The sequence below is a fragment of the Hylobates moloch genome, unplaced genomic scaffold (assembly GCF_009828535.3).
Source record: "Hylobates moloch isolate HMO894 unplaced genomic scaffold, HMol_V3 SCAFFOLD_10, whole genome shotgun sequence".
NCBI classification, from domain to species: domain Eukaryota; kingdom Metazoa; phylum Chordata; class Mammalia; order Primates; family Hylobatidae; genus Hylobates; species Hylobates moloch.
This window is the reverse complement of record NW_026652285.1, coordinates 64130890-64156572: the sequence shown is the minus strand read 5'-3', so window position 1 is coordinate 64156572 and position 25683 is coordinate 64130890. Positions and strand designations below refer to the sequence as shown.

The 25683-nt window shown below is 41.1% G+C and overlaps 1 protein-coding gene across 10 annotated transcripts in view; it reads left to right on the top strand.

Annotated features, from left to right (window-relative positions):
* The first annotated feature begins 7298 nt into the window (after positions 1 to 7298).
* Positions 7299 to 25683, top strand: part of AUH (AU RNA binding methylglutaconyl-CoA hydratase) — a 146668-nt gene continuing 128283 nt past the window's right edge. For 8 of the 10 annotated variants that reach the window (XR_009215071.1, XR_009215072.1, XR_009215070.1 and 5 more), the window contains exons 1-3: positions 7299 to 7621; positions 15720 to 15787; positions 15904 to 15991. Coding sequence is in view for 6 of the 10 variants with exons in the window: in XM_032164516.2 (XP_032020407.1) it covers positions 7360 to 7621; positions 15720 to 15787; positions 15904 to 15991 (418 nt within the window). In the remaining 4 variants the exon portion in view is untranslated. Of the gene's footprint in view, positions 7622 to 7660; positions 9421 to 14363; positions 14989 to 15719; positions 15788 to 15903; positions 15992 to 25683 lie in introns of those variants that run through there. The other 2 variants (XM_032164519.2, XM_032164517.2) reach the window with 2 other exon arrangements.

Genomic DNA, 25683 nt, shown 5'->3' with positions numbered 1-25683 from the left:
TAGAGGAGAGAAAAAAATTCTCATCCACTAGACAAGGGCTTAAGTGACAAAGCACAATGAACCCGAAGACTATAAACAAGAGGGGGCTAAGACCATAGATGTCTAGTTATACCCTGATAGAGCAGGTGTTCTTTTTACCTATTTGGAGGAGTATGAGGGAGATACCACCTACCTTAAACTAAGAGGGTTAAAAGCAATAGGGTGGGCCTCCTGATCTTAGACTTAAAATTTTATGAACAATTTATATCCTAGACCTGCTGAAAGCAGACAAGAATATCATATTATGTTATTACAATAGTATATCACTGATTAATATCTGTCCTTACTACTTTAACTACTGTTGGCTTTGTTTATCTTTGATACCTTCCTCGGGTAGGGCAGAGTATCTACATGAATTATTGGAAATTCTTCTGCTTGGGAGTTTGGTCTCTTCTCTCTCATTTAACTATTCAATCATTTATCTGTATCAGTATGGATTCATGGATATTTATTTTATGCTTTTGGATATCATGATATGCCACTTTATTCTATTGTTCATCTTGTTCCAGCTGTGGCCACTGGGAACTCTCTCAATTGGTTCCTGCGTCTCTTTGACATATGCCCATCATTTTGGGGTTATTTTGAACACTTTCTTATTTTCTGGTACCACAACATCCTTCAGGCTCATCTTGTATATTTCCTGCCCCAGTCCTAGAATCACCCATTCCTCCAAGGATCAATGGGGAATTCTTTTTTACTGGAGGATGGTATTAGAAACCAAGATCTAACACTAGGTGTGCTCGTCGTTTCTGGTGTGTTATTGCTTCTAGTTCATCTTAGCTGACAGAGCAGGAGATATGTGTATCCTCATGTGTGCATATGTACTTATCTATAGATGTTTCTATGTGTATCCATCTATGTCTGTATTAAGCTAAACATGAGTTCATACTGATGTTCCCAGTGCTAATCCCTTATCAAACAGATCATCCTGGCCTCCTTCCCTTGCTTACCTGTAGTCTCCCATACCAACAGGGAGAAACTGGCTTCTACCATCTGCCATCCATTTACTTAATTGTTCACTGATATCTTTAAAAAATGCTAAATGTTTCTATCCATTACTAGCATGGTTCTCTTCAATGTTCTAATTGTCCCAGGCGAGGCCAGTAGAAACCCTTCCGAGCGGTGGTCTTTCACATTTCTGTCAATTGTGGAACACTTCAGTGTTTTCTGGCACAAGGAGATATTCTGATCTCACCTAGTTTTTCTCTGTCTCAGACAATCAATCATCTCTTCAAGGATCCCAAATCCCATCTCCTGACTTTTGCAGTAGCTTTATTGAAGTATTATTCACATGCCAAGCAATCCCCCCATTTAATGTGTACTATTAAATGGTTTTTAGTATATTCTCAGAGTTTGTGCAAACATCATACAATCAACTTAGGACATCCTTATCATCCCTAAAAGATGCCATGTACCTTTTTGATCTCATCCCCTAGACTCTCCGTCCCTCTCATCCTGAGACGATGAAGGTTTGTATTTTCAGGGTATGGTTCATGTGTTTGTATATTTGCATGTATGCACGTATACACAATCAGCAACTATGGAATTGTCAGGGAGAAGAAGCAGTATCTGGGAAATCATGACCATGCAGGATCCAACGCAGTGAGTGAAATTTCCAAATGAAATGATAACAGAAGAGCTTGATAAAACTCCCTACTGATTGGGGTCAGAGTAGTGGTGGAGAAGATGAAGCCCTTACAATCAATTAGGAAAAGCAAACAAAAGAAAGTCATGGTTAAGAACTCAGATTTTTGGAGTAGAGTGTTTGAATTCCAGTTTCAGCTTTCTAATTTATTAGCTATGTAACTTTCAGTAATTATGCCTCTCTTTACTTGTCTGTATAATGTCTACTCTTCTCCAGAGGTCATGGAGCTCATAGGCACACATGGTTGCTACCTAAAATGAGACCTACAATAACCTTGGTGGGGGTGGATTGCAGTGTCTGGTCAAGGAGTCTCTGCAGGGCAGAGTGAGAGAGGGTGTCTTCAAACACACCTTTTCCCTGGGGGTAGTGTCCTTGGGTGAGGCTTACTGGATCCCTTCAAGGCTCTAGAGATTGGATTTTCTGGATTTGACATCCAATCCTTCCTTTTGGAGATAAGTACTCAGACTAGATGGGAAAAGACCTTCTGGAGTGAAAGGCCACCATGGGGCTTATGATATCATGATATACTAAGAAAAAGATATTTGGTCCATGTCTTAGTCCATTTTGCATTGCTATAAAAGAATACCTGAGGCCGGGTAGTTTCTAAAGAAAGGAGGTTTGTTTACCTCACAGTTCTGCTGGATGTAGAAGAGGTAGAAGCAGGTTAGGAGATTAGTGAGTGTAGTACTCTGAATACTCCAGCTTTTCCACTCTTTCACTCTTGCCATTTCTTCCTTTTTTTTTTTTTTTTTTTCAGTGGCGGAGTCTTGCTATGTTGCCCAGATTGGCCTTGAACTCCTGGGCTCAAGCAATCCTCCTGCTTCAACCTCCCAGTGCACACCACCACACCTGGCTATACTCTTCTCATTTCAAACAACAAGCCGCTACCCGCCTTTTCCCAAACTGATATTCATTATTCCTGTTTCATACTTGACAATCTTTCACTGAAAAGTAGAAAGGAATTCCAGAGGTCATGACATTTTATTGAGTGCCTTAACATTTATTGAAAGGCTGTTCTAACTAGTGATTAAGAATATGGGCTTTGACTGGGCCCACTGGCTCACACATATAATCCAGCGCTTTGGGAGGCTGAGGCAGAAGGACAGCTTGAGCCTAAGTTCAAAACCAGCGTGGGCAACATAGTGAGACCCTTGTTTCTAGTAAAAAAAAAATTAAAAGATTTTTAAAAAAGAAAAAGAACATGAGCTTTGGAGTCAGATGTATCAGTATTTGAATTCCAGCTCCATGGCTTCCCAGATGCAGGCTTTGGTAAGTAACTTAATCTCAGTTTCCTCATCTATAAAAATGGGGGTAGTAATACCAACTTGAAAGTTTCTTGAACATTAAATAAGATATCAAAATGCCTTCTTAAACAGACTAAGAAGGAAGTTGGTAAATGGTAGCTAATATTTCTATGCTGTTATATTTCTTTCTTGGTGCCAAGTGTTTTACATACTTATCAACCCAATAAATGGGCATAATTATTCTCATTTTATAGGTGAAGGAATTGAAGATAAAGAATTCAGCAGGGCATGGTGGCTCATGACTGTAATCTCAGCACTTTGGGAGGCTGAGGCAGATGGATCATGTGAGGTCAGGAGTTCGAGACAAGCCTGGCCAATGTGACAAAACCTTGTTTCTACAAAAAGAAGAAACAAAATTAGCTGGGTATGATGGTGTGTGCCCATAGTCCCAGCTAGTCGGGAGGCTGAGGCAGGAGAATCACTTGAACCCAGAAGGTGAGACCACACCACTGCCCTCCAGCCTGGGTGACAGCAAGACTCTGTCTGAAAAAAGAAAAAAAAAAAAGAATTCATAAGGTGAAATAGATATATTAGCTATACTGCAGATGAAGAAGTGGAAGAATGAAGTATTTAAATAACTCACTGATGTCTCAAAGTGGAGCAATTATAGAGCAGGGATCCAAAGCCATGTCTATTTGGTTTGGAATTTGTTAAATTCCTGATATTTGGCAATTTGCTATTAGTTGTCATGCTTGACAGGTTGTGATAGTCATGGTGATGTTTATTAGTTGCATTAATTTTTAAGAATCAACTTTGGTCACAGACCTGAGATAGTGCATGACTATTGTAAATAAGGACAAGAGTCCCAAATGTTAGGGAAGGGGATAGTCCTCTATATTGCATTTTTTCCATCAGGCTCTATGCCTTTAGAAACAATGGGTGGTCCTTTGTTTTCTTCTATGACCCAAACAATCCATGATTATCTTTCTGCAACTGTCCTAGTCAATTATCAGTATTATCTGAAGTTATATTATTTTAAATAGCACTGTCAGGAGCTCTGTATAACTGCTTTCTCTAAATTTACCATCTATTGATGAACCGACATAAAGATATCAAAACAACTGGAGACCAATATTAATAAACAGTAATTATATAATTGCAATAATTGCAATGGTTGATCTGTAAATACAATTCTGAGTTTCCTAGTGTTACGGGACCTTTGAGGTGTCGATTTCTTGGCCAGAAACCTCTGTGGCTGGTGGCACCTTTGCCAGAGTTCTTGTCCTGTGCCCAGGAAGAATGAGGTATGCAGACAAGTGGAGGTTGAACAAGACAAAGAGAAGCTTTGTTGAGCATTAAAACAGCTCAGAGGAGACCCGCAGTGGGTAGCTCCTCTCTGTAGGCAGGTTGTCCTGAAGTCTGCCCAGCTCCTAACAGACAGGAGACCCTGGAGAGGGTCACTCCCTTCTGAAGCTGGTAGTTCTGACATCTCTGCAAGTCTCTGAAGCTCTCAGCTAAGAGGGTAGCTCCTCTCTGCAGCTGGTTGTCCCATCATCTGCTCAGCTCTGGCTGAGTTGGGGATTTTATGGGCCTCAGAGCAGAGCAAGTGCCTGCTGCTGATTGGTCCATGGGCAGCCATGGGCAGGCTCGGAAAAGGCACCACAAGTTCCCACTCTGGTTCGTGGGGCTGGCAGCCTGACCCCCAGCCTTCAGGCCCTCCTTGGCCAGAAATTGGGGCCTCACTGGGGACCTACCCCCTTCTACCCAGGAGTCTGTCTGCCTCCCACTGCCATTCATGGTGCCTGGGTTCAGCCTCAACTTTGCTCCAAGAAGGGAGCAGGTGCTAACAGCAGGGAGAAGCCAGGCAGCAGGAGCAGGCACTTCTGAGCCTGTGAGGGCATGCAGGGCCTTCCTGGTCCCCCAAGAGTGCAGGGATGCCTGGGGCTGCAGCTGTGGTTTGGGTGGCTGCAGCTGCCCCCAGGAGGGCAGGGCTCCTGCCTGCTCCTGGCCCCCCAAGAGCACAGGGAGGCTCAGATCTGCAGCCACACCTTGGGCGGTGCTCCCATCTGCTCTGTGGAGCAGGAGGCCCCAGTCTGCAGCTGTGTTGCAGAGGAACTCAGGGAGCTCCCATCCCAACTCAGAAGGGGTAGGTCTCCCGCTTATCCCTGGCTCCTGCCAGAGAGCGTGCAGCCCTGGCCATGCCTCCTTGCTGCAGCAGCAGGCCGTCTGGAGCAGCCGCTGCCATCGCTAGTACAGTGATTCTCATAATTTTATTTTGCGTTGGCATCTATTTTGAACATGTTTAACTTTCTCATATGAGAAGCAGGGCTCAATCACCTTTGATACAGTTTCCAGTTCTCTGCTTCCTCCCAGTTCTTCAATGTGATCCATCCAGATATCTGCTTAATGCAACCACTTCCTAGTGACCATCTCCCTATGGGACAGGTAAATGCAGCCTGCTTGACTCACCCGTTGACCTCTATAACCCACACGGACTGTGTAGATGGGCTCCAGTGACCACCTCACAGTGACAGGGTGACTCCATGGAACTTGTGCCTGCTTGCTCTAAACCCACCAATTAGAACTCCCATGGGAAACTGCTTGGGTAACACGCTGGACCCCAATAGAGGCTTTAGCTCCACAAGTGCCCCTTCCTTGACCCCCTTCCACTGGCTGAACTCCCTGTCACCTCCAGATTTACCCTCCCTCTGGTGACCACAAGACCAAATTAGAAAGAAACCATAACAATAAAAATCACAACACCCAGCAGTCAAAGTGAACATCATTATCAGAAAAGAGGAAAGATACAAAGGAAGCAAAGTTTTCCTTGTAGTAAAATTCAAGAAAATTTTCCTGCATGGAACTTTACAAAAGATAGAATAAAAAGTGGGCTGTGCATGGTGGCTCACGCCTGTAATCCCAGCATTCTGGGAGGTCGAGTTGGGTGGATCACTTGATGTCAGGTGTTCGAGACCAGCCTGGCCAACATGGAGACACCCATCTCTACTAAAAATACAAAAATTAGCCAGATGTGGTGGCGTGTGCCTGTGATCCCAGCTACTCAGGAGGCTGAGGTGGGAGGATCATTTGAGCCTGAGATGCAGAGGTTGCAGCGAGATGAGATCACACCACTGCACTCCAGCCTGGCCGACAGAGCCAGAACCTGTCTCAACAAATAAAAAATAAAAATAAGAAGGTGCCTTCAACATCATTCTACAGCAGATGCAGTAATGGAATTCAGTCTACTTTTTGTTTCTACATTGGATAAAAGCTGAGGACATAATGAAGGATGTTTTGCTTAGGACTAAAAAATACAAGAAATTTCTGTGGCACTAGACATGCTCATAGCAGCACATTTTTCAAACTGTATTCTTTTTCTTTTTTTTTTTGAGACAGAGTTTCACTCTTGTTGCCTGGACTGGAGTGCAATGGTGCAGTCTCAGCTCACCGCAACCTCCGCCTCCCAGGTTCAAGCGATTCTCCTGTCTCAGCCTCCCGAGTAGCTGGGATTACAGGCATGCGCCACCGCACCCGGCTAATTTTGTATTTTTAGTAGAGACAGGGTTTCACCATGTTGGCCAGGCTGGTCTCAAACTCCTGACCTCAGGTGATCCACCCGCCTCGGCCTCCCAAAGTGCTTGGACTACAGGCACGAGCCACCGCCCCCTGCCCAGTATTCTTAAATGCAAGCTTTCCCATTAGAGATCTGATAAAAGCTAGGTAGCAAAAATTCTACTGCAACGTGCTTTGATGAGTACCTACACACTAAATTGATATCCCGAGTTTCTGGAAGAGCTACATACTCTAAATCCCATCTCAGCGTATGGCTTGTTTGAACCCCTATAGGACTCTTTCCATCCAGGAATGGCCATGGGACATCGGTACGAGTGGGTGGGCTGGAGAAAGAACTCCTTTGCCTGTTTGCTGTTCTCATCCTCTTCCTGAACGCCACGTAGTATACATCATTTATGCTTATCAGGGACGCTAAACCAACAACCTGAGATCCATAAGTAAGGCAGTGACCAACGATGGGCTGCCACACCTTCAGCCAACTTGAGGAGACAAAACTTTTTTGTTCACTTTTGCAGCTTACTTAACACAGGACCGCAAGGCATGGTCCAGGGAGTACGGGGAGACAATTCCCTCTGGGTAGTTCTTGTAGAAAAGTCTTCCCTGAATTATTCCATAGCCTTGGAAAACTACTTTCTTTCCTTCTGTATTGGACAAACCATCCAACCTCGCGTGGAGAATGAGGCAAGGCCTCGGGTCACGGGGCCTCGGCGGGGCGGTGAGGGGCGGGAACACGGCTCCGGAGGGCGGGGCCAAGCCGGAGCGAGGCTGGGGGTCGGGAAGCCGTGCGCGTGCGCGCGGCAGGTCGGCGCCGGGCGGCGGCGGAGCGGCACTGGCAGTTCCACGCCGTAAACAGACAACATGGCGGCCGCGGTGGCGGCGGCACCTGGGGCCTTGGGATACTTGCATGCTGGCGGTGCCCGCCTGGTGGCCGCTTGCAGTGCGTGGCTCTGTCCCGGGTTGAGGCTGCCCGGCTCGTTGGCAGGCCGGCGGGTGGGCCCGGCGATCTGGGCCCAGGGCTGGGTACCTGCGGCCGGGGGTCCCGCCCCGAAAAGGGGCTACAGCTCTGAGATGAAGACGGAGGACGAGCTGCGGGTGCGGCACCTGGAGGAGGAGAACCGAGGTGAGGTGCGAACGCTGGGCAGGCGCGGGGCAGGGGGCGGCCGCTCGCTCTCAGGACGGGCAAAAGGTGCAGCGTCCGCCGGCAGGACGCGGGGTCGAGGTCAGGCAGGCGCACGGAACCTGGGTCCCTCCCCTTTCTCACCTCCCTACTCACCCAGCGTGGCCGTTTCCTTGTACACCTATTTCTTGCTTTTAATAACCTAAACGTGTACCCCCGAGCAGCTTACCTGTAAAGTGACCGCATTCAGCGCGGCAAACAGAAGTGCAGCTTACGCCCTCTGCTCCAGACAAACCAAGGTCAATATATACCCTGGGTATTTAATCCTTGCTACCAGGCTTTATTCTTGCTGTGTAATGGCTTTCTGTAAACTCAGCTATTAGTGGTGGAGTTGTAAAAGCTGCAGTGAAACTGCTTTTTATTATTACGGAGAATCTTAAATTTGAAGCTGCTCAGCTGGAACAATTTTTCCTCTTGTTCATTTTCTCTTAGAAAGTTAGTCTTGAGGGACTGTTCCACTTCATTTAAACAATTTTGAGCACTTTTTATTTTCCTCAGCTCTGGCGATAAGAATGTGGATGGTATGGATCTTGCCCTTGAGCTACCTTCTACGAGAGGAGACATCATTAGCAATATACACTACAGAGGGTTGAAGGCTTTGAAGGAGGCTGACAATCCTAGGGAATACTGTTAAAGCTCAGTTCCTTTCACTGGCAGTGCAGGGAAAAGCTAAACGGGTCGTGAAGGGTGGAATAGCAGTTTACCCGGGTTAAGCCAGAGGACCAGTCTTTTAATTTTGACATGCATTTGTTGAGCACCTATAATCTGTTAAGCAGAAGTGAAAAGCGTGTAAGTCATGATGCTTTTAGTATAGTGAAGCAGATCCTGGTTATTAGTAGGCTGTGTGAACTTCAAGGCATGGTAAGAGGAAAGGGCTGTAATACCTGCAGGGTTTCGCCATTTGAAAGGGGTTCCAAGGCATTCTTTAATAGGCAGTGGATTTTGCCATTTGTGAGGGTTCTTGGGCAGACTTATCTCACGTGGAAAACAGGAAAAACAATACCAACTTTATAGGTTTGTTATGAAGATGAGATGAGATTGTTAATATAAATTGCTACTAGCCCGTAGCAGTGCTTCAGGAGTATGATGAATTACTTTATTCCTTACTTATTATTCCAGACAGGAACAAGAACATGGTCAAAGCATGGAGATGTGAACATGTGTGGTGTATTTGGGATGTAACATAAGGCAAGTGTGGCAGTAGTGTGGCATAAGCAGAATAGTAAGAAATTCAGCTGGAAGCGTAGATTGGCACTGGAGTGATTAGAGCCTGAATGCCATCATCTTTTGGGTAAGCTTAGTCATGCTGGGACTTCACTTCCGTTAAGTGTACCAACAATATGTTAGATATAAAGGGATTGCAAGAACAGCTACTAATATGCACCATATTCTATTTTTTTGGTCGTTATGACTTGAACGCAATTAAAGGAATATTTGTGCAAAATGTCTGGACAGACTTTAAGTTAGGATCTGAATGGACAGAATAGAGAATATCAGATAATAAAAAATAATAAACGAAAATGTTTTTTGGATATCATGGTTTCTTTTTTTTTTTCTTTAGCCTTCATTTCCTGATGAGATAGGACATACATCATGGTTTCTTAAAGTTGACCCCGCCTCCTTTGAGAATCGGCAAGAATGACGACTCAGGCTTGGCTAACATTACCTAGGCTTTGCTTTGCTTTACTGTTGAACCAGCAATAAGCAGTGCAAAGAAAAACATGAGGTCAAGGATACTACAGGTGAAGGAGTTTCCTGGGTGCCTTTGTTCTCTTAGAGGTGGGTCCAAAATTTGGTGCTCTCAGCAGCCTCTGAGGAATAGGATAACTCTCCTAGTCACAGGAGCCTCAAACAGCACGCAGCACTTTAGGTGGGTGGGGGTAAGTAGTGCAGAATACACCAGGTCTCATCTGGGCTCTATATGTGTAATTTGTTGTGGGAGGCGTAGGTCTATAACCAAATTTCCTTTTCTTTTCTTTTTTTTTCTTTTGAGACGGAGTTTCACTCTTGTCGCCTAGGCTGTAGTGCAATGGTGCGATCTCCGCTCATTGCAACCTCCGCCTCTCAGGTTCAAGTGATTCTCCTGCCTCCGCCTCCCGAGTAGCTGGGATCACAGGTGCCCGCCACCACGTCTGGCTAATTTTTTTGTATTTTTAGTAGAGACGGGGTTTTGCCATGTTGGCCAGGTTGGCCTCCAACTCCTGACCTCAGGTGACCCACACGTCTCGGCCTCCCAGAGAGTTAGGATTACAGGCATGAGCCACTGCCCTCAGCCACCAAATTTCTTTAGTGGTTATTTCTTGCATTGTTGTCCATCCTACTCAGTTTTAGAGCAGGAGTCCTGGTCATGGCTTACAGAGGTCTCTCCTGCACAGCCTTCTTCATAGGTCACATGGTCTCCAAGCATTCTCCTTCCCACTTTTTCTTCCAGGGGTGCTGGAGTTACCTTTTTTCAAGGCCAAAAACCACGAATCTGCTCAGTTAAACACCTCCAAAGGCTCCTCGTTGCCTGCTGGGCCTTCTTAACCGTCAGGCATCTCATAGTCTATCTCCCTGCCACTGGACCTGAGCTCTGCTTTTTCCTGTTCTTTTCTGTGTGTAGCTTTTGCACACACTTTCTGGAATGACTCCTCCCCTTCCCCTACCAACCTTCCTGCGATTTGGCATAATTATGGCCCTTTTCAAGATCATCTTTGTGAACCATGTCAGAACAACTTCTAGCAGAAATACAGCAAACAAGCAATTGCATAGTACAGATCCTCCTTGATACCTGCTTCTTCCTCCTCTTTCACATCTAGATTATCATCAGGTCTTCTCGTGTTTGAAACCTTTCCATGTGCTTCTTTACTGACAGCATCCTTGTCCAAGCCTGTCAGGTGGACTGTGGCAGAGGTAGCAGGTCTTTCGGTACCTACTGCCTTTTCTGATTTAACAAGTTGATTCCTTTCATATGGTTTTTTCCATGTTTAAAAAAATATATTTTTATATATTTTATGGTATGTAAATTATATCTCAATAAATATATGTATTGAGATACAGTGTATGTATTTTTAAATCTCTAAGATTAAGATTTAATCTCATCTATATTGAGATTTAAATCATATACCATAAAATTCAAAATGTACAGTTGTTTTTAGTATATTCACAGTTATGCTTTGTCAATACAAGCCAATTTTAGAACATTTATCAACTCAAAAATAAACCCTGTAGTCTTTAGCAGTGACTCCCTACTCCCCCCCTTATCCCTCCAGCCTTAAAAAACCCTCATTTGTCTACTTTTGTATCAATAGATTTGTCTATAAAAGAATAGTATAATAAGTCGTGTTTTTGTGGCATCTTTCACATACCATATTTTCAAGGCTCATCCTTATTGTAGCTTGTACCAGTACCTCTATGCTTTTAATGGCCAAGTAATATTCATTGTATGGATATATCGCATTTTATTTATCTATTCATTGCTGATGTACATTTGGATTGTTTCCATTTTTTGGATAATATGAACCATGCTGCTTAGAACATTCATATATTAATATAAGCTTTTGTGGTCATCTTTATATTTTCACATAGGAGTGGGATTGCTGGGTCCTATGGTAATTCAATGATTAACATTTTGTGGAACTGCTAAACTGTTTTCTAAAGCATCTGCATTTTATATGCTCCTAGCAAGGCACGAGAGCTCCAGTTTCTCCACATCTTGGCAACAGTTGTTATTGTTCTTTTGTTAGCCACCCTATTGGGTGGGAAATGGTAACTTTTTGTGGTTTGGTTTGGTTTTCCCTCATGGCTAGTGATGTTGAACATCTTTTTTTTTTTTTTTTTTTAAAGATGTTGAGGAAGACTATTCAAAAGGACTACCATGATGGGGTTCTGTTGTAGGAGAGCTTCAGATCAGGTTCAACTCCCTGTTGGAACATTTTTTCATATGCATATTGGCCCTGTGCATACATTTGGAGAAATGTCTACTCATATCCTTTGCCACTTTTTTTTTTTTTTTTTGAGACAGTCTAGCTCTGTCTCCCAGGCTGGAGTGCAGTGGTGCAATCTCGGCTCACTGCAAACTCCGCCTCTTGGGTTCAAGGTATTCTCCTGCCTCAGCCTCCTGAGTAGCTAGGACTACAGGCGCTTGCCACCAGGCCTGGCCAAGGATTTCACCATGTTGGCCAGGATGGTCTTGATCTCTTGACCTCGTGATCTGCCTGCCTCGGCCTCCCAAAGTGCTGGGATTACTTGTGTGAGCCACTGCGCCTGGCCCCTTTGCCACTTTTTAAATTGGATTATCTTTTTATTGTTGAGGCATGAGAGGTGTCTTTTTATCGTTGAGACTGGATACAAGCCTCTTGTCATATGGATGGTTTGCAAATATTTTCTCCCATTCTCTGGGTTGTCTTTTCACTTTCTTGATGATATATTTTGAAGAACTAGTGTTTTTAATTTTGATGTAGTTCAGTTTCTCTATTTGTTCTTTTTGTAGCTATGCCTTAGATTATATTTAAGAAACTATTGCCTAACTCAAGTTTACAAAGATTTACACTTACGTTTTTTATGAGTTTTATGGTTTTCACTGTCATGTTCATCTGTGACTATGATTCAATTTTGAGTTAATTTTTATATGTGGTGTGTAGTAAGAGGCCTAACTTCATTCCTTTGCTTGTGGATATCTAGTTGTCCCAGCTACTCAGGAGGCTGAGACGGGAGGATTGCTTCAGCCCAGGACTTTGAGGCTGCAGTGAGCTATGATGGAGCCACTGCACTCCAGTCTGGGTGACACAACAAGACCTTGTCTCTTAAAAAAAAAAAAAAAAAGTATAAACCTATTTATGTAGAATAGCTCCAACAGAACATATGATGCATTTATGTAAAATAGCAACAACAAGCCAAATGGTAATATACAACTCTATTTCTGTATGTAGGTACGTTGAACATCTTCTGGAAGATTACATTACATGTAGCTGTGATAACTGTGGCTTCCTCTGGGGAAGGGAGTGAGCTGGTTCTAGGGAAGGAGGACTTTCACTTTGAGTGTATTTTTTCATTTTGTATAAGCAAAATGTATTTTTTTTGTTTTTAAAGTCTCAGCAAAGTTGTTACATTCATCTTTCAGTTGTGTGAGCTTTATAGAGCAGGATTAATGCTGTGATGTGACCTTGTTACAGATTCACTGAAGATTTTTGTATGTTTTGTGAAAAGTCAGGAAAATTAAGATTGGCATGTGAATGCCTAAGCTTTTCTGAGTTTGGTAAATTTTCTAGGTTATGTGAGGAGGATGCATGATAATTGAGTTCTTGAGAAGTGATTGAATTGTGAATTAAAGTGAGACAGTTATAAAACAAAAACTTTCAGACTTTGCCAAATAAAGCTAAGGTTTTATCCATTTTAGAATACCAAAAGTCTACAGATACATTTGATGGTACAGTTGTTACATATTAGATAATTCATTTCAGATTGCAGAGCTAATTTCTAGCTTTTTGAAGTGGAAGTACTCAAAACATCAAGTCTCAGATATGGGACCAAAACTGCTGGAATTAACTGCGTTAGAATGTTTTGATGGCACTTTACACTTCAGTAATAATGTCAGCGCTATCATATCTAGCAGAAATTATGGTGAAACTTATTGCATGAGAGGTGTTCATGCTGGAAGGGAGGATAATTGAGTCCTCATGTTGTAAATTTTACATGTATCATATCATTTTATTCTAATACAGTCCCATGGAGTGTGGAACTGTTAGTATCTTAATAGAGTAAGAAACTGAGGATCAGAGAGGTTAAGTAACTTGCCGAATAGCTAGTAAGCGGCAGACTGGGATTTCATCCCCAGCAATCACACCTTAGAGCCTGCATTCTTAGCCCTTGAAGGTTGTATCAACTTGGATGTCTGAAAGGCACTTCAGATTCACTTTAATTCAAAACAAAACTCATGAGCTTTACTCCCCTCCACCCTTACCTTGGTAGTTTTATGATTTTGTCTCATTAAATATCATCTTCTTTCATCCAGTTGCTGAAGCCAGAAACCTGGTAACTTTCTTAACACTTTCTTCCAGTTAAATCAGTTCTCAGTCTAGGCATCCTTAACTCATTTCAAATTTTTGAATAGTTCTTGAATCCTTTCACTATCCTTTATTCTACCACTGCCAGTCTCAGCCAAACCTGTTATCTGTTGATTGGACTCGAATTGTGTCTTGAAGCTCCCACCCCTATCTACTTCTGGTATGATCTCCAAGTATAGAAACTATTCCCCCGCCCGCCCAGTTTTATATGTGCATGTGTATGTTTATACCTACATAAACTCCTTCAGTGGTTCTTAGGATGAAGACCAGAATTTTAGCAGGTCTGTAAGGATATTTCTGGCTTGTGCTGACCTCTTTACTTTCATTGGTCACTCTCTTCTCCCCCTCGTAGGTTACAAGACATTCAGTGGGACCATGACTAGTTTATGCTTTTCCTGTTTCCTCCGCCTGGCAGTCAGTCCCTCTCCTTCACTCTCACCTTAACTCCTACTTATCCTTCTGACCTTCACTATCTGGGGTAAGCTTTCCCTAACCATCTCCTTTTGCCCCAGACCATTATCAATTCTAGTTACAAGTTACTGTGGCACCACTTACAGCTTGTAAAGCAGTTTAAATTGATTATTAATGATATTTATGATTATTAATGATTTCTATGATTATTGTTTGTATTTCCCTCCTAGACTCTAGTTCCATGGCTGCTGATCACTATAGTACGTACTCAGTACGTTTGAATGAATGGACACATCTAGTCTTAGCTGCTTGATTTTCTTCCTGAGGAAACTGAAGCTTGAACAGTGTAACACAGTTTTATTCAAGTATAGAGTTAGATTACCACTTAATAGCTGAAGGAAGTTACTTCACCTCTCCAAGTCTCCATTTCTTTATCCGTTAACTGTGGATAAAAGTAGTGCCCACCTCTTGGGTTGTGGTGGGGATTACATGAGTTAATTCGCTTAAAGCACCTGGAGCAGTGCCTGAGGCCTACTGGTGGTAGCTGTTGTCAGTAGTATTGGGACCTACCCAAAGTCATTCAGCTGTTTAATACAGGTCCTGTCAGATAGCAGTCCTTTATGCTTTTCTCTGTACTGAGAGCATTTGGAATTCTTGCAAATTTACTCTTGTGAGCAGAAGTTCATCTTTATACTTTAAAGAATGGGTCTGCACAGTTTCTTGCACAGCGAAGGCATGCGTACATTTTGTTGTCTTCAGTTTAACTCAGTTGCAAATAAGAACCATACCCACCCTGACTCAGTGGAAGGCATTTCTGATACACGGTGAAAATTTGTCTACTCCAGGAAAAAGAAGGTTAGTAGAGGTTGTGTAGAACTTTGAATATCAAATTAGGATCTTTGAAGTTGGATATTTTGAAATAAATAATGAAAGGATTTTAAGTAGGGGGTGAATTCTATGCATAGTACTGTTTTTAGAAAATTGGTAACTGGAAGGAATGGGAGGCTGGGTTTAGATGATGGTCTTTGATTAAAAAGTGGGGCAGTTAGGAGTGACAGCTGGGTTTGTGGGAGAGATAATGAACTTTGTTTTGTATAGGTTGAGTTGGAAGTACTTCTTGGACATCTAAATGGAAGTGCCCTCAGGTTAAGTGTATCAGACAAATCAGGAGAGAAGCTTGGGATAGAATTACTGAAAACTGTGTAGTATGAACAACAAAAAAAATTGAGATATTAACAACTGGTCCTAGAAAAAGCAGATGCTGTAATACCTGCATGTGACAAGGTTTATTAGCGGTTACTTCTGTATCTACTTGAAGATGATGAAACCACATTTTAAATAGTATCCTTTAACTTAAAACTTTCACTAATAAGTGTGGTCTTCCCTCTAGTTTGAGTTAGTGATGTAAAATTTACCAAAATGTTGCAAATTACCTTGGTGCTTAAGAAGAGATCAATTGAAGGGAACCTGATGTCATGAATTTCTTTGATTTGTTAAGTTCAAGTTAGCTAGATGTCTGATGTAGAGTCTGTTCTCTGAATGCCTTGCTCACTCAAGTGCTTGTGCTTTTTTTCCCCTTTAACTAGGAATTGTGGTGCTTGGAATAAACAGAGCTTATGGCAAAAATTCACTCAGTAAAAATCTTATAAAAATGGTGAGTGTAAAGATTAAACTGTTTGCTTCTAATATTAAGATACATTATTGTCATCAATGTAAAAAGGGGTGTTTTTTTTTTCTCTTTTTCCTCCTATGCTTCCTATTTCTGTTTAGCTATCAAAAGCTGTGGATGCTTTGAAATCTGATAAGAAAGTACGGACCATAATAATCAGGAGTGAAGTCCCAGGGATATTCTGTGCTGGTATGTAAATATGTTGTATTATGAAATTAAACTGTAGTCTGATTTTTCCTCAGTAGTAGTCTGTTTTCCATTAGAATGTTCTTTGATTTGAACCCTATTACCAACAACTCCTCTTCGTCTGTGTTTTACTGATTCACAAGAAAAAAGCATGCTTAGTCTGTCAGCATTAGAAAGAAGCTTTTGCAACATTTAGATCGTTTTGGAAGTTGAAAAAAAATCTTTGAGCCATTAAAATACTTGTTTGTAGTACATGTAGTACAATATTGTTTGTTGTGTCTTAATTGTAGCCAATATTCTTTAGTTTCATTCTTTTATTTTTTTAAGATAGAGTCTTGCTCGGTCACCCAGGCTGCAGTGGCGTGATCTTGGCTTACTGCAACCCCCACCTTCCCAGTTCAAGTGATTCTCCTGCCTCAGCCTCCTGAGTAGCTGGAATTACTGGCGCCTGCCACCTCACCTAGCTAATTTTTGTATTTTGAGTAGAGACAGGATTTCACCATGTTGGCCAGGCTGGTCTCGAACTCCTGACCTCAAGTGATCCACCATCTTTGGCCTTCCAAAGTGCTGGGATTATGGGGGTGAGCCACTGTGCCTGGCCCCTAGTTTCATTCTTAAGGATTCTCAGTTTTTTTAAGCTTCAATCTCTGTGGCTTCTGCCTTAAAATATTGCAGAATAGTGTGATATTTAGAAATATGCAGTGTATTTTGGCTTTTGATAAGGTTTTATTGCCTTCTTAATACATTTCTTAAAATGGAGGATACCGAAAAGAATTACTTTTAATTCCAGTTGAGTAACCGAAGAGTGTAGGTTTATCACTCCCAACTGCTAGGGTTATGGCGTTATGCAGTACAGATTTCTGTTTTTAAATTTGTCAAATGTGAGTAATACTGTCTGCTTAGTAGGAGTGCTTATAAGGGTTTTATGTATATTTTGATTTCTTTTCTTTTTAAACCATGTGAAAGACTTATATGAAGAGAATTAGGATTCTTATGTCTAGATCATATTCACCAGGTGAATATGATCTTGAGGTAAAGGAGTGTAACACATGACTGATGGTTGAGAGGTTCTCTAAAGGTCATTGGATGGCTTATTGGGAAGATACAGAGTAGCTTTAGGGTTTTTAAAGAAGGCCCAATTATGTGAATTTTTGAGGAGTGATATCAATGTTGTGAAGACAGGTTAACATTTTAAAAATAAGTATTAGTGGTCATCCTGGCATTGTTTTTCTGTTGGCAGTAGGTTTTATAACTATCGCACTATAGTTACTGGCAGAATTCTTTTTATTTTACATACTCTTTTGCAGCCCATTTGTTCTGGATTTCTGCATTAGGAATATACTTTGAAAAAGGGTTTAATGCCTTAGCACAGTGTGTAGCTGTCTGTTACAGATTGCCCTTTTGAGGATATGCAAAATGTCCTCAAATAATATACCACATGCTGTTTATAAGAATAACTTGTTAGCCTTGAGTACTTTTTAACAAGTTAATTTAATCTATTTACTTTGCTTTATGTGCTTTTAAACTTTCGTACAATCAGGATAATCTTTTAACACAAGATTTGTGACTGTATTTTGTCAACAAAAGTCAGTGTCTTATTTATAGAAAAATTGGGGCATATCATTCTCTTTTAGTAATTCAGTGTATATGATGGAACTGTTCTTTCAGATTTCTCTGAAAGGTTTTCCTTTCTTTTTTTTTTTTTGAGACAGACTTTCACTCTTGTTGCCCAGGCTGGAGTGCAGTGCCACGATCTTGGCTCACTGCAGCCTCTGCCTCTTGGGTTCAAGTGATTCTCCTGCCTCACCCTCCCGTGTAGCTGGGATTACAGGTGCCCGCCACCACGCCTGGCTAATTTTTTATGTTTTTACTAGAGACGGGGTTTCAACATGTTGGCCAGGCTGATCTTGATCCTGACCTCAGGTGATCCACCTGCCTCGGCCTCCCAAAGTGCTGGGATTACAGGCCACACCTGGCCTCTTTTTTTTTTTTTTTTACATGTATTTACATTTATAAGCTGACCAGTAGGTCTGTCTTTTTTGTTTTTTTTTTGAGACGGAGTCTTGCTCTGTCACCCAGGCTGGAGTGCAGTGGCACGATCTCAGCTCACCGCAAGCTCTGCCTCCTGGGTTCACCCCATTCTCCTGCCTCAGCCTTCTGAGTAGCTGGGACTGCAGGTGCCCGCCACCAAGCCCGGCTAATTTTTGTATTTTTAGTAGAGACGGGGTTTCACTGTGTTAGCCAGGATGGTCTCGATCTCCTGACCTCGTGATCCGCCCACCTCGGCCTCCCAAAGAGGTCTGTCTTTTAACATGTACATATGAAATAAAATTCTAGGTAAATAAAATCTCTTTACATTATTTAAAGAATATTTAAACTTACAGCCTATATTAGTATAAACATCTTAATCAGGCCACATTTATCAGTTATTGTTGGAGAATGTGGTCTTTCACATAATTAAAGCTTTAATTTGTATTCCAAAGTAGTAATATTAAAAGAAACCTCAGCTGGGCGCGGTGGCTCACGCCTGTAATTCCAGCACTTTGGAAGTCGAGGTGGGTGGATCACAAGGTCAAGAGTTCGAGACCAGCCTGGCCAACATAGTGAAACCCCATCTCTATTAAAAATACAAAAAATTTTCCGGGTGTGGTAGTAGGTGCCTGTAATACCAGCTACTCAGGAGGCTGACGCAGGAGAATCGCTTGAATCCGGGAGGCAGAGGTTGCAGTGAGCCGAGATGACGCCACTTCACTCCAGCTCAGGCGACATGTGAGACTCCTTTTCAAAAAAAAAAAAAAAAAGAAACCTCAAAAACCACAGTGTACCATTTATTGGTTATCCTTTTAGCCTCTTCTCCATCCCTTCAAAGTCATCATTTTCCCTCTTCTTTTTCTTCTCCCACAAAGGTTTCTCTGTATATATTAATACCTGTATTCCAGTGATACCCTTGTTCATTTCTAAATAATTAAAGCTTAGCAAATGGTCTTGCCTCAAATTTCTTGAGCATAGGGACTCCTCTTATTCTTTGAGAATCATCTTTTACATTCTCAGAACACAGCAAACAACAGGGACTCAGCATTTATTTGCTGGAATTGATCAGCCTTTAAACTGTGCTTTAATTCACTGATTTTTTTTCAGGAATGGTTGGGATATAATAAGCAACTTCTCTGAATTGTCTCATACCACTCTCCTATTTACTGATAGTAAGTTTGGCTACATCTTTTTTCTAAAATGCTAGGAAAACAGATAAACATTAAAGAGATTCCTACATTGCATTGGAGGTCGGGCCAAGTGATTTCTGACTTCTCATTTAAATCTACCTATTATTTAGCATTATTAAGTACTTCACTTACATTTTAAGTTTTTTAATCAATTTTTAATTAAAAAAAGTAGAATGGTAGGTCAAAATGTATGAAAATGTATACAGAGAGAACTCTCTCTAACCCTATTTCCTCTGCTTTATTCATCCCCTAATAAAAATAATTATTTTTGTCCTTCTAGTATTTTACTTTATATATATGTATATATATATACACAAATACAGTCATGTGCTCCATAACAACATTTTGGTTAACAGTAGCCTGCATTATACAGTGCTGGTCCCATAAGATTATTTATTTTTATTTTTTTGAGACGGGGTCTTCCTGTCACCCACGCAAGAGTGCAGTGGTGTGATCTCGTCTCGCTGCAACTTCCGCCTCCAGTGTTCAAGCGATTCTCGTGCCTCAGCCTCCTGAGTAGCTGGGATACAGGTGTGTGCCACCATGCCCAGCTAAATTTTGTAATTTTAGTAGAGATGGGGTTTCACCATGTTGCCCAGGCTGGTCTTGAACTCCTGACCTCAGGTGATCCACCTGCCTCGGCCTCCCAAAGTGCTGAGATTACATGGGTGAGCCACTGTGCCCAGCCTCATAAGATTATAATACTGTATTTTTACTGTACCTTTTCTGTTTAGGTACATATAAATACTTAGCATTGTGTTACAGTTACCTACAGCATTCAATACAGTCACCGTACAGGTTTGTAGCCTAAGAGAAATATGTTATACCATATATCCTATTTATGTAGGGGATGGTTTCAGGGTGAAACTGTTTCATCTCAGATCATCAGGCATTAGATTCTCATAAGGAGCGTGTAACCTAGATCCCTCGCATGCGTAGTTCACGGTAGGGTTTGTGCTCCTATGAGAATCTAATGAGGCTGCTGATCTGACAGGAGGCACAGCTCAAGCAGTAATGCTCCCTTGCCTGCGCTCACCTCCTGCTGTGTCACTGGTTCCTAACAGGCCACAGACCAGTACCATTCATCAGCTCGGGTTGGGGACCCCTGGCCTATACCATGTAGGTTTGTGTATATATACTCAATGATGTTTATACAAGGATGAAATTTTCTAAGGACTCATTTATCAGAATGTTCTCTTTAAGTGACTTCTTATATACCGATGTGCTCATTAGAATGTTAAGTAGGTATTTAAAGTGATACATATAAAGACATATAAATATATGATACTTATAAAGTGATATACATGGAGTGTGGAAAACACCTGTTATAAGCGTAGAGAGAGTTGTATATAAAATGTTATGGCCATTATTACTGTAGCTGTGTAAACTATGTCTACCAATAAGATCATGGGCCAGGTGGCTCACACCTGTAGTCCCAGCACTTTGGGAGGCCGAGGTAGGCAGTTGGCTTGAGCCTAGGAGTTTAAGACCAGCCTGGGCAACATCGCAAAACCCTGTCTCTCCAAAAATATACTAAAATTAGCCAGGCATGGTGGTGTGTGCCTGTAGTCCTAGCTACTCAGGAGGCTTAGGTGGGAGAGTCACTTGAGATTGGAAGATCAAAGCTGCGAGCCATGATTGTACCACTGCATTTCAGCCTGGGTGACAGAGCGAGATCCTGTTTGAAAAAATTAAAAAAAAAAAAAAGATCATGGATTAAAGGTGATATTTTTTCTGTCTTCAAACTTTCTGAAATAACTTCATTATATTAACAAATTATGTTAAGCAAATATATGCAAAGTAAATAATTTTGAAAAAAGTACAAAGTATATTAGTGTATTTTTCTTTTTTTGGAAACTAAAATTGGGATATTAACTGAGTTCCTAAATTGTTGTTACAACTTTTTTTTTTTTTTTTGAGATGAAATCTTGTTCTGTCACCCAGGTTGGAGTGCAGTGGTATGATCTCTGCTTACTGCAACCTCTGCCTTTCAGGTTCAGGTGATTCTCCTGCCTCAGCCTCCCGAGTAGCTGGGATTACAGGCGTCTGCCACAATGCCCAGCTAATTTTTGTATTTTGAGTAGAGACGGGGTTTCACCATGTTGGCCAGGCTGGTTTTGAACTCCTGACCTCAAGTGATCTGCCTGCCTCGGCCTCCCAAAGTGCTGGGATTACAGGTGCGAGCCACTGTGCCCAGCCCGTTATAACATTTGAGAATATAAATTTTAGACTAAAAGAGTTCCTATAGAATAATTCAGGCCCTTTAATTTTATAGAATCCCTGTGAAGTGAAAGACCTGGTTAAAGGTGGTGGCTTAGCTGAAACTACTTCTCTTGACAATTAGGACAGAGTTTTCTCTTAGACTGTGGTTTCTAATCTAGAACCTAGAAGGAATATGAGGTCTCCCTTTAAAGTTCTTAAAATTTTATACACTTAGACATTTTAGTGGCACTACGTTAAGAAGGTGTGTAATGTCAAAATGTCATTGTTACAGTAATGTATTAAAATAGATGTTTCTGTTAACCACAGTAAAATGTAAATACAGATAAAAATATGTCATAGTTGTCACAGATACAGTGTTTCCCATACATAATGTGTTTTCACATGGTGTGCTATACCCCCCAAATTTTAATATATTGTCGATCGTGACATTCTGGAAAAGTCTTTCTGGTTGGCCAGCTGCATTGGATGTAAATGTGTGATCACAGTCATACCCTTCAGGTTGGGAATCACTGTTGTGTATTCTTTCTTGTAGATTAGAACACCACTTCTGGGTTCATGGCTTGCCTGTACCTGTCTTAGAATACTAAGAAATACAATTTTGTTAGTCAAAGCTTCTTGTGAAGCATTGGCTACATGGATTATGTGAGATTGGCCTTAATGTGTGCTGCCTCCTTACATATCCTAAAAACTGTAATCACTTTTAGTTTACCTTCTCTCTCTCTCCCTCTCTCTTCTCTCTCTCTCTGTGTGTGTGTATCTGTCTCTCTGCCTCACACACACACAACCACACACACATGCACACAAAAGTCAGAATAATTCCGCTATTTCAAAATGTTTATGTAGTTAAAATTTTAATATTTGCCAATCACAAAATTCTAAAAAAGTCTGATTGGGCTGCTGCATTGGATGTAAATGATGTAAATGTGAGATTACCGTCATCTGTTTATTTTTGTTCTTTTACTTTTCTAATTCAAAGTAACAGAGTGCACATGCATTGTTTTTACCAGAACATTTTTGAAATGAAATTTTGTGAGAAATTACTGAGACTGAGGATTTTTTCTTTTGAAATTCCTAAGATATATGATAAACAATTCTTGGTAATTGATTGCTGTATGTAGAACCCTAAATTGTTTCACTGAATTACACCAGTGTGGGTTTTATAAAAAAGTAAAGGTAGTTTTGCTTCTGCTTTTGAATTCTAGTAAATTATGTTATGACTAAAGACTGACTTGTCACTAAAATTGTCAACATGCATTATTGAATGTTGTGTGCTGTTCATATGGATAAAAATGTCATGATCTGGACAGATGTGTGGGCACCTTGGACTGTGAAGTAACCTGGCCGTTGTTGTTTCAGAATCTTAGATTGTCATATTTATATATTTAACTGTTAGTCCTTCAGAGAGTTTGATAGGTAACGTGAAGGGATAGATACCATAAATTTGTAGTAGTTTAACAAGTTTGTGTTAGTTTAGCTATATAGGGTTTTGTTCTTTTGTTGTTGTCATATATGGTTTGTTGGAATAAAAAATGTTTTATTGAGGTATGAATTACTTGGAATAAAGTTTACCAATTTAAAATTGGTGTACTTATAATTGATGAATTTTGACAGGTATTTAAACCATAATCAGAATTATGATACAGAACATGTTCATTACTTAAAAAGGTTTCTTGTGTCCATTTGCAGTCAAGCCCCTTCCCTTGCCCTGACCTCCGAAAGTACTAATCTCCTTTCTACTCCTAGTTTAGCATCTTCTGTAATTTTTAAAATAAATTGACTCATACTATGGGTAGTCTTTTGTGTCTGACCTCTTTCATTTAACATAATGGTTTGAGCTTCATCCATGTTCATGTTTCACTAGTTTCATTTTGTTGCCATGTATTTTATTTTATTGCTGAGAATAGTATTTATTGTATGACTATTTCACAGTTTGTTTATTCATTAGGTGATGGTCATTTGGGTTTTTCCATTGTTTGGCTTTTATGCATCACTTCTGTGACCATTCACACACACCTTTTTGGCAATGCATAATTTTATTTCTCTCAGGTAAATAGTCAGAAGTAGAATTACTGGTTTTATCCTGTGTGTTTAATTTTGTAAGAAACTGCCAACTGTTTTCGGTATCATTTTGCATTCCCACTAGCGATGTATGAGAGTTTCAGGCGTTCCACATGCTCACCAACACTTGATAATATGAGGTTTAAAAATTGTAGGCATCCTAATGGATACAAAGTCGTATTTCATTGTAGTTTTAGTTTACATTTCATATGTGTCACCTGTATATCTGTTTTGGTGACTTGTTTATTCAAATTTTTTCCCAATGTTTTTCTTAGAATCTCATCTCATTGAGTTGTAAGAGGTTTTTTTTTATATTCTTGATACAAGACTTTATATTTTCTAAGTTTTCTTCCACTAAATGGCCTGTCTTTTTTCTGCTTTATAATTTGTTTTGAAGAACAAAAGTTTTTTATATGATGACTGATTTTTTTTAAATTTACGTATTGTTTCTTTTTTTATTATACTTTAAGTTCTAGGGTATGTGTGTACAACTTGCAGGTTTGTTACGTATGTATACATGTATGAAGACTGATTTATCATTTTTTTTCCTTTTATGGTTTGTACCTTTTTGTGAATTTTAGAAATTTTCTTTTATCCCACAGTCACAAAGATTTTCTCCTGTTTTCTAATACTTTTGTAGTTTTTATATCTTACATTTAGGACTCTGAAGTATTCTGAGTTAATTTTTATATATGTTGTGAAAGAGAATAAAAAATATATTTGGTCTTTGCCCTTGTTCTTGGTACAGAGCTCTTAAAACCCTGGGAGTTTCCTGAATGGTCCAAGTGCTTTTTGTTGTGTAATGAGATGACCCTAGATAGCTTCAGGATGAGGGGGCGGCTTGTCAGAAAAAGCAGTCATGGGTTAGAGGATTAGAACTTTTAGCACCCTCTCCCCACAGAGGGGAAAGGGGCCAGAGATTGAGCTCAGTTACCAGTGGCCAGTGATTTAGTCATTCGTGTCTCCCTGTGGAGGTAATGAAACCTCCATAAAGACCCTTAAACAGCAGGGTTCAGAGCCAGGCACGGTGGCTCATGCCTGTAATTCTGCCACTTTGGGAGGCTGAGGCAGGTGGATGGCTTGAGTTTGAGACCAGCCTGGGTAACATGGCAAAACCCCATCTCTACAAAAAAAAAAAAAAAAAAAAACCCTCTTAACTGGTTGTGGTGGCACATTCCTGTAATCCCAGCTACTTGAGGGGGTTGAGGTGCAAGGATTGCTTGAGCCTGGGATATTGAGGCTACAGTGAGCTGTGATTGTGCCACTGCGCTCCAGCGTGGGTGACAAAGTGAGACCCTGTCTCAAAAAAAACAACAAAAAAAATGGGGTTCAGGGAGCTTCTAGGTTGGTGAACACATTGATTTTCTAGGAGGTTGGCACTCCTAAAGAGGGCATGGAAGCTCTGTTCTCCCTCTTCCTATACCTTGCCCTATGCATCTGTTCCATTGGTCTGTTCCTGAGTTACATATAGTAAATAAAGTGTTTTTTTTTTTTTTTTAATTGTAGGAGTCATTCTAGTGAATTAAGTAACCTGAGGAGTTTAGGGGAACCCCCAAATCTATAGCTGGTTGTTTCAGAAATATGGGTTGCCCCTGGGACTTGTGAGTTGCATCTGAAGTGAGGGCAGCCTTGTGGGACCCCTTAACTTGTGGGATCCCACTAATTTTGGGTGGTGTCAGAATTTAACTGAATTGTTGGACACCCGCTTGGTGTTGAAGAATTGGTGTGGAAACCTTCAGACATTTGGTGTCAGAAGTGGTGTTAGAAAAAAAGACCTCATAATTGGTGTCAGGAATGAAATTTGCTAGAGCATCTCATGAAACTCAGGAAAGTGCTTTATTTACTATTACCAATTTATTATAAAAGATAAAACTGAGGAACAGTCAAGTGGAGGAGGTACTTAGAGCAAAGTTAGGGTGGAGGGTTGCAGAGCTTCCATACCCTCTCCAGGTGTGCCACTCACCTAGCACATCCATGTGTTCACTAACCTGGGAGCTCCCTAAGCCCTGTTTCAGGGATTTTTTTATGGAGGCCTCTTTACATAATGATTGATTACATCATTAGCCATTGGTGATTGAGCTTAATCTCCAGCTCCTCTCACTCCGCGAGGGTGTGGGTAGGGCACTGAAAGTTCTAACCCTCTGATCATGGCTTGATGTTTCTGGTGACCAGCCCCTATCCTGGAGCTATCTA